This window comes from Canis lupus, chromosome 36 (assembly GCF_003254725.2).
Source record: "Canis lupus dingo isolate Sandy chromosome 36, ASM325472v2, whole genome shotgun sequence".
NCBI classification, from domain to species: Eukaryota; Metazoa; Chordata; class Mammalia; order Carnivora; family Canidae; genus Canis; species Canis lupus.
In genome coordinates, this window is record NC_064278.1 from 11,695,060 (window position 1) to 11,715,463 (window position 20,404).

At 32.0% G+C, this 20,404-nt stretch overlaps 1 protein-coding gene and 1 long non-coding RNA gene across 4 annotated transcripts in view; one reads left to right on the forward strand and one right to left on the reverse strand.

The window, feature by feature from the left end:
* SCN7A (sodium voltage-gated channel alpha subunit 7) overlaps positions 1 to 20,404 on the reverse strand; it is an 83,565-nt gene that overhangs the window by 48,662 nt on the left and 14,499 nt on the right. For all 3 annotated transcript variants that reach the window (XM_025460047.3, XM_025460048.3, XM_025460049.3), the window contains exons 2-8: positions 15,634 to 15,869; positions 12,474 to 12,586; positions 12,031 to 12,120; positions 10,839 to 10,967; positions 9,302 to 9,393; positions 4,191 to 4,397; positions 1,245 to 1,314 (exon numbers count right to left, since the gene is read on the reverse strand). In XM_025460047.3, coding sequence (XP_025315832.3) covers positions 1,245 to 1,314; positions 4,191 to 4,397; positions 9,302 to 9,393; positions 10,839 to 10,967; positions 12,031 to 12,120; positions 12,474 to 12,586; positions 15,634 to 15,869 — 937 coding nt within the window. The remainder of the gene's footprint in view (positions 1 to 1,244; positions 1,315 to 4,190; positions 4,398 to 9,301; positions 9,394 to 10,838; positions 10,968 to 12,030; positions 12,121 to 12,473; positions 12,587 to 15,633; positions 15,870 to 20,404) is intronic.
* Positions 6,472 to 13,442, forward strand: LOC118350587 (uncharacterized). The gene is made up of 4 exons (XR_004804650.2): positions 6,472 to 6,618; positions 7,179 to 7,350; positions 9,086 to 9,373; positions 12,810 to 13,442. It is a non-coding gene; the product is annotated as an uncharacterized LOC118350587 (long non-coding RNA).

Below are 20,404 nucleotides of genomic sequence, written 5' to 3' on the forward strand. Positions count from 1 at the left end.
AAAGAAAAGAAAAGCTGATTACTCTTAAGTGACTCTCAGATTATAGCCAAATCATAAATACAGAACATCTACCCATGAATAATAAAGGGTTCTTTTCTTCCATAGAGAATAGTCTTCTAAACAATTTCTAGTGTAGAAGCTGCCAATGAGGTAGATTTTAAGTTAATATAAGTGAAGAGTGTTAATTAAGCTAAAAGGAAAAAGGGCCTCACAAATGGTTTTTTGCAAAGCCTTGTTAAAGATTTCTTTGCTACTCAGTATCAAAGTCAAAGCATACTTGATGGGAAATAACAGTCATAAAACAAAGCTGCAGTAGTTGAGAGTTTAATTTTCAAATGCTCTCACCTCAAGCCCTTAGCTCCCATTGTTTATGGGTGAGAAAACGCTTATCACATTGATAATTTATAAGCAATACTTACGTGTTGGTAGAAAGATCAGATCATTCATATGATCTGGGCAAAGAGTTGAACAAGCAACAAAATGTCTAAATCATGTGAACATACAAACTACATAACTCATGCTCCTCTGCCTCCATATGACTTTTTAAATCTGGGCCCCAGAGCTAAAGCAAGAGCTGAGCCTACAGATGGGCATCAAATCATATTTGAGGAAAGTTACAATGAGGGAAGTAACATAAGGAATTACTGAAGTGCTAGTACTGCTGAGAAGCACCATATTTCTATTTTCTTTTCTCTGCTGAGAAGCACCATATTTCTATTTTCTTTTCTCTTTATTTGAAGCCATAAGACAATGACTTGAGAGTTTTGTCATATCACTGAAGAATTATTTATAAGTACTATTTTTAAGAGCAATAAACATTTTATTAATATAAATTTTAGTCATAAAAGATACACAAGCCATAAAATAAGTGAAATTATAGCATATCTTTCCTATTTCTTCTCTTCAAAGGCTTCTGGCTAAAGAAAAGATTCATATCATCTTTCTTAATAATTCCCACTAGTTCTGGGGTATACAGAAAACAGAAAATCAGATCCTTATTTACTTCCCAGCCTTGCCATTTACTAACTTCTTGATCTTGAGTAAATCATTTAAGTAGTCTGTTTATTGCTTCTTCCTGTAAAATCAGATTAATAGTATTCCATGTTGTATACTTCTCAGCATGGTTTTAATAATAAAATGAGACAACGTAATCAAATGAGAAACATCATCCTAAGCAACAATAATTCAGTAAATATTATGGATCCATGATACTGACTTGATACAAGAACATTAACAGTACTTACCCAGCATCTGTTCTGTTGCCACAAAGGAGAGCAGAGTTTTCTCCTTCCAAATAATAAAAGTTTTCTGTTTCTGAAAAAATAGGAAAGAAATTATATTCTCTAATTTTGAATGAAGAGCATATATGATATTCATTTATATCTGTATTAGAAGATAAATATCCCTCTCTACTATGAAAAAAAAATATACACCCTCGCCCTTTTTTATCTACAAAATTGTCCAAGATGCACAGGTCAAAATGCACCTATTTCACTTGGACAATCCACCTGTTTCACTGTCCCAAAAATGAAAGCTCAGCATAAAAAGAGGAGAATCCCTTTCAAAATTAGAGTTCTGGAAAATGAATGTAACCAGCCAGGTATGATGAGAACCTTGAAGGAAAAATTCCCAAAACTAAAATGTTTGAAAGCTGAGGAACTTTTTTCTTCCAGGGTTTATTCCTAATGATCTTACTGAACAGAAGACCGTATTTCTACCTCTGGGTTTAAATGCCTCCTTCCATTTTGAAACTTATTCTTCTACAAAAAGCATCCAGAGCCAGTTACTTACCATAATGTCACCTAATTTCAATCACAATGCAAACTAATCTGAATCATAGTTCATAGAATTTATTCATATATCCTTATCTACTGTCATTCAAAATGTTAATTGTGTTTTTAGAGATGAGCTACCAGGGTTGGGAACATGCGTTGACATCAGGTTCAAAATTCAAACCACAGAGATCCAAAACATGAGATTAGTCCTGATTGTATGCGTGTATGTTATAGAATTGTATACATATATGTATGTATGTACACACACACAAAACTAAATTACTCCAATCTCAAATAATGTCACTTTAGCTTGTTGCCTAAAATAATACCACTGATCAAATCTTTTTTTTTTAAGGATTTTATTACTTATTCATGAGAGACACAGAGAGAGAGAGAGAGGCAGAGACACAGGCAGAGGGAGAAGCAGGCTCCATGCAGGGAGCCTGATGTGGGACTGGATCCCGGGTCTCCAGGATCAGGCCCTGGGCTGAAGGCAGGTGCTAAACCGCTGAGCCACCGGGGCTGCCCCTGATTAAACCTTTTATTTATTATTATTTTTTTTATTAAACCTTTTAAATGACAGTCAAAAACCAAATGAAATTTGACATTAATAGAAGAGGGCAGCCCCAAATACTCTTCTAAATACAAGGACTTTGACATGGCAATTAGGTTAAATAATGTCTTATAAATATAATATTTTAATCAAGTCCTAATATGTTTTTAGAGGAAATGGAATGACCAAAATTGGACAGATTTTAAAGTAATTTCTTTCTAATATAAATTATGCTTTAAGATGAAAAGAACTTGGTCTTTGTTTTCCTAGCAATAACCAGTAAAGTAGTAAAAATTGTTTACTTTGTTATAACCAAAGAAACCAGAGAGTACCTCAATTGGAATCTAAGTTTTAACATTCATTTTCTGTTGCCCTCATCACCAGATTCATGACCATGAAATAGATACATATAATAAGGAAATATTTCACATACTCATATGCCAATAATTTTGTAATACTTGCATCATAATGATATTTTGGGGTAAACTAAACTGTACAATTTGTTAAGATTTTGTTTTAGAACTTTTTATATCTAAATACAAGTAGGGGAAATACATAAGACTTATCAATAATTTATTTTCATTAGTTTAAAAATATGCTTTTATATTTTTCTAAACACTATCAGAAGGATCTGACAGTTTTAATATGAGAGAAAAATCCAATAAGAGAATATAGCCTGGCAGAGAGGTAATGGATTTGAAATCTAGATTGAGTATGGTTAGAATCCTATTTCTATCACTGAGTAGTTACAATATGCTGGATTTTTCTGTTTGTAACAGGGGTCATTCACTTCTCTGCAGGATTATGGTGAAGGTATGTCATCAAGCATGTGAATTATTTATATATAAAAGCAAAGCAATATTTATTTTGGCATTATTACTATTTGCCTAAAATATGTTTATTATTTATCAAGGGATAATCCAAAACATTTAAAATTAGCAGCAGTAATTGAAACCCAACAAGAGTAAGAATTTCTATAATGTAGGGCATTTTTTATATTAAGGTCATTTTAAAACTTCTAATGAGTAAAGTTAAATTTATATTTTAAATAAACAACTTTATTGAAGAAAGGTAGTATTAGGATTCTACTTTGATGAAACTGCAAATAAGACTTTGGTCATATTTATTTATTTTGTAAAAGATAAAATTTACAAAACTTAGCAATTTCAAACTTAGGTTTCCCTCAGTGAACTGTCTGAAGATTGCAACTTTGCAGTTCTGATCATTGAAACTGATCCAAATCAGCACAGGTTTCCCTTCACTATCCAAAAGTAGAGCGTTTCTAATGAAATCTCTTGTGAACAGAAATGACATAAAGCAAAGAAACAATTATCATTAGTTTTTAGGGAAAAAATTGCAGGCATTCTTAGGCCCCCAAAGTAACCTCTTTTCAGCTTTTCTGATATTTTTGCACACATCTTGCTTATGGATGCACAAAATAAAGATAAAGCACAGGTGCTCACAGACACAATTCAAAGCTATGGCAGCTTGATGCCGAGAGGCTGAGTGTGGTTCCAGGGGAAGGAGCTTTGGTGGGGCCACTCTACCTGTGGGGATGCATGTTATCTTTTAACAGCTTGCTGCAAAACAAATGCTGAATGCTATCTTTTTAGCCTTTTTCATAAAAGTGAAAATCATCTTCAGATTTCCTTTGGTTAGCGAAAACAGGTACTCATGTAGGTCTTCGGTAAAAGCTAAGTGGTGAAATGTGAACCTTCAAAAAGCCGGGAAGACGTATAGAGCACAGTTATAGCATTTATAAGAAGTTTGTTCTGAAGTTGAGTGTTTAACACTTCTGTGAAGGCTGCATGGCCAGTAAGAAAAAATTTAATTTTTTTATATAGGTGGCAAGTGATTCTTACCTCGAATATAATATGGATTTCCAGTTTTGTTGTGCAGGGTTGCAGTTTCATTTTCTTGAGGCCATCGCAAACATTTATGTTTCAGGTTGCCCATGAAGAGCCCCATCCCAATTAGAGAAAATACACTCAGAAAAAACAGAGTGAGGGTAATGACACCAGTAAGCTTCTTCAAGCAGTGGATGAGGATCCCTACAAAAGACCTCAGACCTAAAAAAAGAAAAGTTTGTTTCTGATAAAGTAAAATATCTTAGTAAAGCAGCCTTTAGCTCAATTCCTCCAGGGCGAATGCATACTCCATTGAAATCAACAGCTTTGTGTTTCATAATCTAAATCATGATTATCTATATCTAATAAATAAAACGAATAAAAAATAAGATAACTAAATATACAAACTTTAAAATCTCTATATTTTTGCTAACTTATTACATCTGATAAAATAATTCAGGCACAAATTTTAAAATTAGCTATTTGTTTTCTTTACTATAAAGGACAAGATTAATTTTATTTTGCTGTTTGCAAGTATTTTTTAATGTATTATATTAGAGGTAGAATTGCTTTACCATAATATATTAAGTATTAATACATTATATTCAATTTCTTTTTAAGAGATGTTGAAACACTATATAAACCAAAGATATAAATACATAGTCAAGCCTTCACTGACATCTTTAAAAAATATAGTTGCAAATTTATTAGAAGAAAAATAAGATCACTTTACTTTTATATAATTTCTGTGATGTGATTACTATAATGAACTTACAAAATATGTATATTTTATATGTGCTTTTCATTTAGCAACTATCATGAGTCCTCTGTATATTTTCTTTAATTGAAGTATAGTTAACATACAGGGTTATATTAGTTTTAGTTGTAATTTTTTTCTACAAAAAATTTTTTGTAGTTTTGTTGGAATTATTATTATTTTTTAATATTTATTTATTTGAGAGAGAGAGAGTGAGCAGGGAGAGGGGCAGAGAGATAGGAAAGAATCCCAAGCAGACTCCCCATTGAGCAGGAGCCAGAAACATATGGGCCTCTATCTCATGGCCCTGAGATCACGACCTGAGTTGAAACAAGTGTCAGATACTTAACCGACTAAACTACCCAGCTACCCCTGTTAGAGTTATTCTTAAGAAGAGTAATTCTTAAGTAAGAATATATGTATGTGAATATGTATATGAATATGTATATGAATTCTTAAATAAGAATATATGTATGTCATATAGATATACATAACCAAGTTTCTTGTGGAGCTTTAATTTCAGTGATGACATTTTGAAGGTTAAAAAAAGTCACCATTGAATTTTACAAAATCAAATTTATTACTAATTTTCATTATTATCCACCATTCGCTACTATCTACTGTTCAAAGGTCTGAACCAATGCCAATTTTGATTTTGATTTCCTAGTAAAACTTTCCCCTTTTATTTTTTAACTTTCATTCTGTTTTAGTTTAGGTATATCTTTTGTGGAGTTTGATTTACTTAAGATTTAATATTAAAGTCTACATCTTGACAGAAAAATTTCATCCAATTGTATTTATTTTCATAAATTGCCTTTACTTTTGGATATGACTTTACCGTTATATTTTTGGATTATATATTCCCCTTATGTATCTCATATTTTAAAAATAAAGTTTACTTTTTCTCCCTTTTCTCTAGTATTTAAGACAAAACATATTTGTTTTAGAAACTGTATCAAACTTATGTTCTTAATTTGAACAAATATACTCTCTACATCAAAAATAAAACTGTACTATAGTCTCACCATGTAAGATAAGGAAATAATCATATTTATTTTCTCACATTTCTCTATTCCCACTTCTCAGTTTTTGTTAATATAATTTGGGACTTCTGTCCTAGTTATAATTCCTCAATTTGTGTATTTTGCATTACATATTATCTTTCATGATTTACAGGAAAGGTAACATTCAAATCCTTACAATAGCTTGTTAGGAAACATAAATTCATGCAAAAGAGGAGCAGAGGGGACTTGGATGAATATGCCTAATTTAAAGGAGCACCTGCTCCTCAACTACAGCTGGTAGTTGTCATGCAAGAATGCAGGTGGGTGGATACTGAGAATTCATCCAAAGTAATTTAGATTCTAATGTTAAAAATTACTAGATTTTTATGACTTTGGCATCTCTATCAAAGTTTTCTAAAACAAAATATGTTTCAGGAATGCTATTACTTCTGATTTATAATATTTGCATTCTGTTTTGCATACCACTAACAACAGTAATTAAAAATTCATTTTGTGTTGAAATTTCAGAGTTCACTGTGATTACCTCTGGTATTAAATCTCCCCATTGTTGAATATTTTGTTTTCATACCAGTTATTCAAGAAAGATACATATATAAAATTTCAGAACTCTTGCATGACTGAGAATATCTTCCTATCAACTTCACATACGGATAACAAACAGGTTAGAATACTGGTGTTATACCTCCCTGCCTACGTCTCCTCTAAGCTCTGAAACTCCACTGCCTATTCATGTTCAATATTATCAAAAGGTCTAAAAATAACCTTTCCACAGGGAATTTTTTTTTTGCTTATAAGATTTTTATACCTTTATTTTTTAATAGTTTAAATTTAAAAGGTATTATAATATGTTTAAGTATATCTTTTAGCTTTTGTCTACTACAAAATGAATCTTTTCCACTTGTGACAAAAATCTCAAATTATTTTTTAAAAACTTTTCTAGTATATTTTTAAATAATTTGTCTTTTACATTTATTCTAATCTCTTTTTTAGGGTCACCAATTACCCATAAGATGGAACTTAGTTTTCTCTTTTTCATTAACTCATCCACTTTTAGTTTTACTGTATTAATATAGAATTTCCCTAGTTTTTCTTTACCCAAATGGTTTTATTTTACTATACCATAATACTGTACAGATAATACTGTATTTTAGTGCTTCTATTACCATTAAATATTCACCAAGGATATTATAAATTTTTAAAAGATTGATTTCTTTATTTTAGAGAAAAAGAGAGTACATGAGCAGGAGGGGCAAAGGCGGAGAGAGAATCTCAAAGAAACTCCCCACTGAGCATGGAGCCCAACACAGGGTTCCATCTCACCACCATGAGATCATGACCTGAGCTGAAACCAAGAGTTGGATGCTTACCTGACTGAGCCACTCAGGTGCCCCAGGTATTATAATTTTTATCACTTTTTGTCTGATAAGTGTTTTTGTCTATTTTATTATTTCATTTTCATCTTCCACTTGTGTCAAAGTTTTCTTCTGAAGGCACTACAAAAGGTGCACCTGGATGGTGCAGTCAGTTAAGCATTGGACTCCTGGTTCCTGCTTGGGTCATGATCTCAGGGTCATGGGATCCAGCGCCATGTGGAGCTCAGTGCAGATTCCGCTTGAGATTCTTTCACCCTCTGCTCCTCCCCTCACGTGTGCTCTCTTAGATAGATAGATAGATGATGATAGATAGATAGATAGATAGATAAATAGATATAGATATAGATAGATGATAGATAGATAGATAGATAGATAGATAGATAGATAGATGATAGATAGATACAATCTTGAAGGCACAACAAAAAAAGATAACTTCTTATGCTTGCCCCTATTCCTTAGGGCATATTTCGTAAAGAGAAAAGAATTATTTTCATTCTCTTAAATAATATGCTCCTCTTTTGGTACTGCAAAAATACTTTCATATGCTCTATATTGTTGGTATGTGTCTTGATTATTTTCACCATTGGAAAAAAAGTAGTTTCTATCAGCCTGTGTGTCTTCAACTCAGTGAATACATTCTTTTTGTATTAACTTAGATTCACCTGATTTGTTCTATAATCTTTACTTCAGAGCCTAAGATGAAGATACAGGTGATGCAGGTTTATGTTCTAGTCACTTGTGGAGAGTAGTAGGGAGTTAGAACTGTGGAAATTCCTATCAGGGCGACTCTCACTGCTACTTTCGTTTTTTTTTTTTTTTTAAGATTTATTAAAAAAAAAGATTTATTTATTTATTCATGAGAGACACAGGCAGAGGGAGAAGCAGGCTCCATGCAGGGAGCCTGACATGGGACTCGATCCCTGGTCTCCAGGATCAGGCCCTGGGCTGAAGGCGGCGCTAAACCACTGAGCCACCCGGGCTGCACTGTTGCTTTCTTCACTGGGTTTGGTGAAGCTGCCATGCATAGGTCATTTCTGTTAAATAGCTTTGTTGAGCTATAGTTCATAAATCACACAATTCACACATCGTATGTGTACCAATCAATGTTTTAATATATCGACAGGGCTATGCACTGTCCATCACCATACTCTCCAATATTTTTGCTGTTTTGCCCAAGCTGGACTCCAAGTATGTAGTATGCATATATCCGGTCTTCGTGGAATTCCAGTGGACAGAAACTATCTGTAGATCTCATTTTTGGTATTATCATACTTGCTCCTGGACTTATTGGTCCACCTCTTTCAAAAGTACTTCTGACTCAGCAGCCAAAAACACTCTGAGTGAGTGGAGTTTTTCCTATCTGTTTTTATTAATTCTTAACATAAATAGGTGCTGGTGGGCCTCTCTAGGATATCTTCGGGAATGGGAGCTGTAAATTAGTCCTTAGCATCTTCCATCAATGTGATCCCAGCTCTACCTTATTTAGCAGAACTTCCGTGAATTCTGTGGCATGTGGAATGTATCCTATCCAAGCACTCAGAAGAAAAGAAAATTTATCTTATTTTGTATTACTTTGTTAATTTCAACTGGCGTTTAGATGCAGTGAGGAAAAAAAGGCAGATTAGATATCTGTCTAGATTGCTCTCTTAGAAGTCTAAGGACAATTTGATAAGTTCATTTTTAAGATGCAAGAATAAATAAGAAAAAATAAGGAATAACATATTTTGATTAATCTCTATATTTTGTTATCATTAGGTACTGAGTCCATTTCAAATAAATAACGGTTGAATGTGAATTTTTTTGGCTTTCTTGGAGTAACTGAAATAAACTTATAGATCGGATAATTCACTGATTTCAAAGAAGAAGCACTGTTCAATTTAGTATTTCTCCAAGCAATTGCAGGGGAGTTCAAAAGAATACAGGAGAGTACATAAATCAAAATGAAGACAAGAACAAAATGCCATTTCTTACCTTGGTTTAGGGGAATAATTTTTAAAATTCTCAAATTTCTTGAAATTCTAAATATTGGAATGAAGTATAGGGGTAAGTATCTTGTTATGTGCCTGTGGAATTAAATTAGAATTACTTAGAAGTCATACTGAGTCTATGCTGCTTATGATTAACTTTTTATACTAGTTAAAACTTATTTTTAAAACCACATATCCAAACGTTTCCCTTGCTCTCATTGTTCCATTTTGCAAGTAGTTGCATTATTGATTTGAAGACAAAGATTGCTACAGTGCAAAGAAATTGGGTAATTATTAATCCACAAACAAATTATGACAGTTCATAAAAGACTGACACTGATTAGTCATAATTCCATACCAAATACCATATATTATGTTTATAAAAATATTTTGTTATCCAAACAGTGAAGAGGTAGTTAAAAATAGGAAAAATCCATAGTTTTCTAAGTAATGAGATTTAAGTACTTAAGCTTCTAATGGTGATCATGATGAGGATGATGGTGGAGATGATGCTGGTGATGATAGCAGAAGGCAGTGTATATACTGGTTACGGGCACAGACTGTAGCCAGAGCATGTGTGTAGATATTCAGTGTGTAGAAATTCAGGCTCTCAATTTACTAGCTGTGTGACATGGAAAAATTAGTGATTCCTTCTTGGCTTAGTTTCTTCAAAATTAGAGTGGAGATAATATTTCCTAATTCTGAGGGTTTTGTGGGGATTAAACAAGCTAATAGACGTAAAGTGCATGCACAGTACCTGGCATATGGAGATAAGGGTTAGCTGTGTTAGCGAAGTATTAGCTACCAGCAAAGGCAATAGCAAAAGTACTAGTGATAATAATTTTAGGAATATTAACTATTATTTTCTATTGCTTACAACATGACAGACACTGATTATGTGCTTTATGAAGGCTATTCATTGTTTTTAAAAATCAACCTCAAATCTTGAAATAGAATATCATTTTAAATTATATTTAACAGAAGTTTAGTGCCAGTGATCACTTCCTTAGCCATAAGACAAAGTACACTAAAATAGAAGCATTAAAATTTAATGTAACACTCTTGAAAATGTGTGTGTTTAAAATATCTTACCCTAAAAAAATAAATAAATAAAAATAAATAAAAATAAATAAAAATAAATAAATAAAATATCTTACCCTGATATCTAATATGTTTACTGGCCCTAAGCAATGTAGCTAAATTAAATGTAGGTTGGAGACAAAATCAACATGTTAGGATCTTTTTGTTAAGTCTCCAAGAGATTTACTGCACATTGAGAATAATCACTTAAAATTCTAAAATTCAATTCTGTTACGTTGCTTCAGATAAAAAGAGATAATATCCCATTTCTTTCATTTTTATTGCATATTCTGAGGGCTAGTTCAGTCAGAGCTGCCTGAGAGAACTCATTATGGTTATGATTTATGAAATATTTTGTTTACAGAATTTTTGCAAGCAGAAAACTTTGTTAATCTTGATGTTTCTTTATGAAAAGTGCTCAGCAAGGTATTAAGATGTTTGCAATTTGAAGAAATACTTACTCAAACAAAGTTACACTGAAATCGAGCCAGTTCCATGGATCACCAAAGAAATAAAAAGGTTCTACCCAGATGCCTCTTGCAATGAGTTTTATAAGTATTTCAAATGTGTAAATTCCAAGCAAAGTATTCCTGCAGAAAAATTTTCATATAAATGTTAAAAGTGAGAAAATGCATTATCAGCTCTGAAAAATACGTCTATGGTAACTCTTTCGCAACCAACCAACCAACCAACCAATCCACTAATCAACTAAACAACAAAAAACCTATGCCCTTTGAGCCATACAGTAGGACTTAGAGCTTTTAGGGTGGACTATGTGTTACAACATTAACTATGAAATCTATCAACTTTTTCAACAAGCTCTAGCTAAGGTTATAGTCTTTATATATTTTTTGGTAAATAATGAAAATATAAAATATCAAATTTATTCCACATTGGAAATCACACAATAATTAGCCGAATTATAAGAGTGTGAAAGAACTGATTTTATTATTTGCATATATAAGAATTTTTGTGGTGATTCAGTCTTATATTTACCTTCCAAAATTAACTAGTTTTAAGAACAGATTTAAAGCTTAAGAAATAGCATCAAGAAAGGCTTCTCTAGAAATTTTAATGGGCCTTTCCACCATTGTAGGCTAATACCATCCAAACTATTCACATCCTTCAAGAAAGAGAAGAAAAATAGAACAAAATGGAGGCAATAGAAATAACTTTCTTAAAGAATAGAAAGGAATAAATGTTATTTGAGTTTACAGCAAGTCAGGGGTGGAATTGCAATAGTAAAAATCTGAGGCACTGAAATGATATATTAATCATTATTAATTAACTTTAAAACCTCATTTGTATGACACAGATATAAGCATGTATCTAACATTCAAATATCTATATGATGTTGACTTAACATGTTGGAAAATCACAGCATTTAATATCTAAGAATAATGAAAGGGCAGAAAAACATTAAAATTTATTAACTAATATATGTATGTGTTTACTTGGAAAATTCATTAATTGTGCTATAGGTATAAGATAATATGTACAATGAGTTTATATTACAATGAATATTATATATGAAATATAAACAGTAAATTGTAAAATGTTAAATATGAAGTATATAATGTACTGTGATGCAATATGTTAAATATAAAATATAATCATATATGAGATAATGTATAATAAAATTCTATGACTTACTGTAATACTGGGCCCCATTTTGGCATCTCAGTCATGGACATAAATATGCAGTCAATCAGGACGCTAATTAAAATGAATAGTCGGAAAAAGGTAGGTTACAGTCAAGGAATAATGGATAAAAATAATATTGGAAATATGCTTTTATAACTTGTTTATATGTATATACATGAGATAAGATATCTTTTTAAATGTCAAGAAAGAATACTATTCATATTGAAAAACAAGGAGGATTAAGATTTGTTAATATTTACTACTGTTATGTATACCAGAAAAAAAATTTTAAATGTATTTTCAATTATGGAACACTTAGTGCAGTTATAATCTAGATTCCTATATGACCTAAAATGAGATATCAATTCAAAAGAGAAAAATACTGCAGCAATATTTGAATAGAATAGTTGCATCTGATACTATTACAGTCTAAAGCCAATAGAAAAGGATATGGATGTACCAAAATCTTAATAGTTGTTCTTCTAGTTGAACTGAAAGGAGAAAATGTGCACCATGTGGCATTGAATCTGAAGATTGTTCTACTTTTATTTAATACCATGAAAGTCTGTAAAATGAAAAAAGAACATCAAGTAAAATTACAACTAGGAACTATAATTTCATCCACTATGCAATCTATTGCCAATGATCACTTCAGTTGTGAATTCTAACAGTTACACTTTTCCTATATTTTGATATCCTCTACCAGATGAAATCAAATGAAAAAAATTGTTTTTTTAAACATTTTCACTGATATTTAGGATTATCTACTACTTTTTTTTTTTTGCCAGTGTTCTACCTAAAAAGCCGTTTGCCACACTCCAACCCTCAAGTATTCCTAGAGAACTAATGTAATATGGAGAAATCTATATCCTGATCCTGATGGCTCATGAAGATACATTTAAAGAAACTTGAGTTAATGAATATAAAAAAGGTTAATTTTATTTCTTTTTTTTTTTTGGTTAATTTTATTTCAAAGCAAATAAGGTGTGAGATTACAATAGTAAAAATGAGCCAATTCATGTAAATATTTTATTAATCACTAGTAATACCATAGATTATAATAGATGCACAGATATACATATGTACACATATACATATATATATCTATGCACATATATATATGTACAGTGAAAGTGTCTATGTGTGTATGTCTTTGTGTGTGTATGCATATATATTCACATATATACTTTTACTATATATACATATTTATTTGGAAAATTCATTTATTATGGTGTGAGTACAAATACATTATACACAATGAATATTATGTCCATAATACAACATAGTATATAACATATAGTATACAATGTAATGTGATATAATGTACTAAATGATATATGTAAAAATAATCTATTATATACTTAAGTATTATATTGTATGTGTTATATAATTAAGTATTAGAGGTACCTATGGTGACTATATATTGGCATTTATATATATATATATAAATATTAGTTAATACAAATATATATCCATTGGTATTTATGAATGTATATTCTAAATGGAAATGGAGTGTGTTATAATTCTTCTCAATAAAACACTTTTTGAATATATAATCTATGGACATTTTGTCATTTATTGTAGTTATTTTCCCTATTTCCATTTCAAACGCAAAACAAAAATAAGAGGGTCACCGAAAATCTGATTATTTAACATGTGCTTTCTGTTATTTTCCAGGACAATCTCAAACTTCATACAAGAGGTAATGTGTGAGTGAGGCACGTGGGTAGCACAGTTGGTTAAGCCTGTGACTGTTGATTTTGGCTCAGTTCCTAACCTCAAGGTTGTGAGTACAAGACCAGAGTCAGGCTCTGCACTTAGCATGGAGTCTGTTTGAGATTCTCTCTGCTTCTCCTCCACAAACTCTTTCACTCTCTCTCTCTCTGAAATAAATTAATCTTTAAAAAAAAAAGATTGCACACTATATGTGCAATCAACTAGTTTGTTATTGTGAAAAAAATGTTTAATTGCAGACATAACAATTTTCCAGTGAATGTCTAAGTGCTGAAATTATTTAATTTCACAATTATTTATTGGTATGCCACCTTTAACAAAATAAACTGAATATAATTTACATTTTTAATACTTTGTATCATCATTAATACTAGTGATTTTATACTAAACTATCCTTATGCTTTTTGGCTTGTTTTATTTTTCAAAATCCTTGGTTTTGTCTTAAATAACAAACTTAGATTTGCCTACCATATCTTATACATTACAAAGAACTCAGAACTCTGCTAGATAGCAAAAGTAAAAGCAGAGATAATTGAGATGAAGACTTAACATTTTCACTAAAATGCTCTGAAGATTTTACAGGTGTTTTATAGCTAATGCTACATAATGCCCATGGAAGCTACTGCAGATACTGGAGTCTTTGTTAACCTATACATTTACACTGTAAAATGCTAATACTCTTCCAGCATGCAAAATATTTGAAAGAGTTGTGGTTATGCAAAATCATCACTTTGCCTTCTATCCAGAGACTTTGGTTCAATTCCATTTTGCCCATTTTGCCCTGAATGCTTTAAAAGAATATCAAATTACGTTTGTCCACAATAGGGCTAATCCTCATATCCCCCCAAGCTTAATTTTTTTTAGAATTATTTCAGTTTTATAAAGTAGCACTACTATCATTCCAGGCTGGAAATTTTGGCATTATTAGTCTGTCTTCAAATCCTGTTGTTTCTTCTCAGGTTTGTTAATTTTTCCCTCTTCTAAGACCTTCCTATAATCCAGGCCTCTTCACTTCAGACCTGGATTACTCTCTTTCCTATATCATCTCTCTGACCCTGTCTCTTCTACACAATAGTAATTTATAAATATTCAAATTGAACTTAATTAAACATTGCATTCATCACATCAGTCCTTTGGCCATCACATTAAATCCATATTGACATCTTCATTTCCTCATTCCTTCATTTCCCACAACTTGCAATAGGGGTTGAGTGCTATCATCCCCCTATCTCTTCCCTATTCCAATTAATATCAAGATCTTCCCTTTGCAGGGATAAAATGTGAAATGTTCTCCAAGCTGTAACTAAAATTCTATTTTCTTAAGGAAGATTCTTTCAGCTTTGTCAGCCCACATAGCCTTTGCTAAGAATAATAGTCTTATTTTATCATTTCTGTGCTTGTTTGTGGATTGTTCAAATACTTAGTTGGCTTCTCAAGTCATTCCAGGGATAAGATAGGATGTAAATGTATGAATTAATGAAAGTGACAAAATATAAGTTAGTTTTATTTTCCCATCTACTGAACAAGCTTATTAAGTTGAACATTTAAAATTATTGTACATATTACAAAATTTTTGTATCATAGTCTTTTTAAAATCAATAACCTTAAGTAGCCAATCCCATAAAATAAGTCCTTTACATTAAGTCCTAACAGTCTAGCCTATTAAAAGTAAAGTAACTCCCAAAAAACCCTAGCAGGCAAGCAACCAGTTTTAATAAAAATCCCGAATATTTGTGAAATTTCTTATCCAGTTTTCTACACTTAAAATAACTCTTTGACTTATTATTCATTCTTTTTAAATCCTATCTCAATTACATTTTTTGTACATCTGAAAAAAATAATGAAAATGTAGTCACGGTAAGTGCAATTCATTCTTACATTTTTATTCTTGTAGTATGGGTCCACATCTTCCAAGGGCTCCAACACCATTCCTTGAGGGAGATTCCCATAAGCAAATGGAAGTTCTTTTCCAACTTCCAAGTCGGTGTTTGGCGTTAAATCTCTTTGTTCTTCACTGTGCTTTTTAGCAATATGCTGTTTCATAAATTCGAGAGACTCTCTGGTGAAGGGGACAAGGCCCTTAGGTTCTCGGGAGGCCATTTCCAATTTTCTACCTGCAAAAATGTATTTTCTTCAATTCTTTATAAAATTTTGGTATATAAAGAAAAAAATTAAATTTCAAATGGTTAGGATATGATTAAGAGAGAAGAGCAAATTAAATATATACATTCAAAGAAAATTCCTGAGTTTTGTAGATACGGGAGTTGTTAAACTAGATTTTGTTATACTTGATATTATACCTATTTGTAAGTTCATGAGTGACTAATCTTACATGATTTACTCATCCACTGAATTCTCTTTGTTTTATTGAAAACTTCCTTCCAGTTTCTCCCCCATAATAAAAGATTTCTAAAGTTCTAGAGATTTTCAGTTTCCATTATTGTACATGGATATTTACCAAGAACATTTCCGCAAACATTCTCTTCTCTCAATCATCCAAGTGGCAATTACATCCATAACAGCAATTTAACAAGTAAAAACAAAATTCATTGTTTTCCTGAGTGACTAGAATTGCTCTTTAACCTTTTAGACATAGTAAACACACACGTACACAAACACACAAATTTAACACCTTGAAAATTATTCATGAAATCTTTGTCATCAATTCCTCTGAACAAAATAATATAATTATCTTCAATCATGAATTTAAACATGCTCTGCCCTAATCTCAGACTTTTAGAATCATAATTTGTCTGGTTGGGGTTCAGAGGGCTGGTGAGGGAGAGCTAGCTTCAGCATTTTGGTCAACTTTTGTTTGATGCTGATATAGTCAGTATGGCACCTGCCTGATGTGTGGTGTCCACAGCTGTCCACAGAGCAGTTATCCTCAGCTAGCAATAGGCTGAGTCAAGTAAGTCAGAAATACTGTGTCTATAATTGGAATAACTGTTTGCCAGAAAATTAGGGATCTCCCACTGGCATGGAGTGCAACTAGAATAAGCCTGATTTATAAATGAATGAACAAATATATGGAAATCATGATCTCAGTTGGGCCAAGAGATACATACACACCAGGTGAAAAACATCCCTATTTAATTTAAATATTATCCATTGTTCACATATCTGTGTCAAAGATAGAGATTGCCCTAGTAATCTCTAAGATTTCTCTCAGTTCTAAGTCTTGCCTATTTTAAGTCACCTGAAAGGCCACTGAAGTTAGTTTTCATTAAATATAATTTCATGCATTGATTCCCCATTCATGAACTTTGCTTTATTCTCTCACATAAAACATGTTCTTTGCTGATTTTCTCCATTCTGTTTCCTGTCAACACACCTCACATATCATACTTTATTGAGAGGATCCCAAATGCTTTGAATTAGTGCAATTTGTCAATACAAGCTACAGATACTTGATGTTTGCACTTACATATAAAATTTTCCGTTAAAATATTTAATGAAATATTTAATGAGCTTTCAAAATTATATCCATTACATGGAATTCCTTGAATACATATTAAATAGTTTCTTAATGACTCATGGTTATAGTCTAATACAAACAAATAAAATCATGAACCTTGGAATTAAATGGTCCTTCCTGTTACTAATGTTCTTAGCAGTCTCAGTAAAACCACTTAGTGTTCTTAAACCTGTCAGTCATAAAATAGGGATTCCTTCCCAGGTTAAATAAGGATAAAATAAAATAAAATAGGTGAAAATGCCTACTACCGTCATTGGCACACGATAGGTGGGAAGTAAATATGAATTTTTAATTGTGATAAGATTTTATATGTTAGAATAATGGGCCAAATCTAATAGAATAATATATAGTAAGAATACATACAAGGTTTTGAAATTTGAACCAAAACAACCCATCTGTGCAAGAGTAATAGATATGTTTTTGCAGCAGAGAAAACCAAGGGGTTTTACCTAATAATAATTGCAATATAAATCAATACCAGTTTGTGTCTGCCAAAAAAAGCTAATATAACTTTTGTCTGTTTCGAAGGAAGATGGAGGAAGCAGTCTTTACTTTGCTGCATTCCATGACCACGTCGAAGAGGCCTGTATATAAACTGAAAGGGTCTTCAGATGGGATTTGAATGTTGATTAGACTCAAATCACACCAGATAAAAGAATGGAGGATATGTTAATTGAAAGCAGAAAAGGCTCAAGTGGAACATTATTGATTCCAAGTATCTCAATGATTCTCATGTAGAAAAGAAATTTGATTTAAGTATTATTTTTTTAAAAAGATGAACTAGAATCATTAGGCTGAAGCAGAATACATTTGGCTTAAAATAATAAAGTAGTTTTTAAATAGCTGTCAAGACATGGAATAAGTTAATTTGGACATTAATCTCTCCTTGTAATTAGCAATATGAAAGCATGGACTTCTTGACAGTTGGGTAGAATAACTTAAATAGGTCCAAATACTGATTGGTTGCAGTTGGGTAGAATAACTTAAATAGGTCCAAATACTGATTGGTTGCAACCTTATAATTTTAGAACTTTCTGATCTTAAAATCTCTGGATTGAATTTTCACAGAGTATTATTACATGACCTAAAAGTCTGGGCTATTAGCTACACAGAACCTATGCAGCATTGAATTAACAAAATCAAAAGCATCTTTTTTCTTTTCATATTAAAATAAAAGTACTTCTTATATCTTATATTTTTAGGATCCATTGTAACTGGTAACAAATATTATTAAGTATATATGTAAAGAATATCCTCCTTAAAAGTAGACACTAAGGGAGTTTCAAACTTACTGCAAAGATGCTGTCAATAATGAAAATATTTTTGGGCACTTTACATAGAAACCTCAAAATTAAACTGCAAGCCAGGCTTTTATGTTAAAGCTTACCTATTAAAGTAATCTCTACACTCAATGTGGGCTTGAACTCATGACCCTAAGATCAAGAGCTGCATGTTCCACCAACTGGGCCAGCCAGGTGCTCCTGTAAGCCAGTCTTCTTATTACATTGTACAAATATAATCTTTTTTTTCCTGTTATCACGTATACATAGCAAAATAATCTTTGATTCCTAATTCTGTCACCTACTAGCTATGAGACCTTGATAACATAACCTGTCATACATTCCTTTGGAATCCCTTATGCATCATCCCACAAGGTCATATATATTAAGCAGACCATATACAGAAAACCTGGACCACAGTACTGACTTTGCTGATGCTAATTCTATCAACCCAGTCAGTTATCCCAGAAGCCATCTCTAGTAATGATTTTGATGTTGAATGAAACTATTCTGAGTTGTTGACTAGGTGAATGAATGGACAGTGGGTATTCTCTTCCATGGTATGACAAAGAAAGGCAAGTATTTATCAAATGGACCTGGCTTGCATCCGACTTTTAGATAGCTGAGCGCAGACTTTAAATTATTCATCATTACATCATAATTCAGTGAAAGCATTTCTGTGGGGAATTCATAAAATATGGTCAGGCACTATGCTTTCCAGTGAGTGATCTTAATATAATGCTAAACCCTGAAAAATATAGAAAGATTAACCTGTCCATTAGAATGCCTTTCTAAAAAACTGAATAGGTAAAGTAAGCTTTTGGCAAAAATTGTATCAAAATCAGCCCAGATTTGGATCCTAACAAGTTCCAGTTGTACTGGTATCTTATATTGTTGGTTAAAGTGCAAGTCAATTTTCTTGGACATCAGTTGAAAGTAGCACAGCAGCATCAGTATAGAAAAAAGAGATGCATTCTTTTGAAAAATATTCTCTTTAAAGCAAATTTCAAACATTTGAACATAAGCCAATATTTACCATAATAATAATGGCAATTCTAATTATAGTTACAATGACTGAGTGACTACCATTTGAGAGGCAATGAACTACATGTTTCTAATTCTATGATCTCATATTCTCATGTATCATTGTTGTGGTCATCATTCTACCAGTGAGAAAACAGAGACAGATGAATTTCATGATTTCTCCATGACTCTATAGCTCGTTAGATGGTGGAGGGAGATGTTAACCCAGGTGTGTCTAATCTAAATTTGGGTATCTCTAAACTATAGGAGCTATAAATTTTTAGGCAAGTGTAAACAATTGATATCTCAGTATGTCTACCTTAGAAATATCCAAAAAACCAATGGGTTTACTGGAGTGACTTGTTTCACTGAGTAATTGACAAGTTGATGTCATGTGGGATTGCTTAGAAATTTTTTTGTAAATGTTGTTAATGTCAAATATTTTGGAAAATTTTGTAAAACTGAAGGTGAGCTAGCATAGTAGACATTAATTTGGAGGGGAGGAGGTGCTGCCTAGTGAGCATGGTGATCTTCTACATAGATTTAGAAAATTTTGAATTGTATGAATCATGGTGAGAGACCTCTTGCAACAGAAGTGGAAAGGACCAGATAATACAATGACTTTTTCAGGGTCTCGCGGATTTAATGAGTGACAACATGATCTTGCAAAGACAAATGCATCCTCTCAAGCTTTCTAATTTTGATTTATTGACATAAAATAAGAGAGGCAGTGGAGAATCACTTTTTTTTTGCAAGAGAGGTAGATGCTTCAGCAGAAACTCTGAGCCATTTTGGGAGTGACAGTAACAACAGAGCCAGTAGCAGTAACCAGTGCTATATTTTTGGTGGTCTGAGCAGAGGTATTATG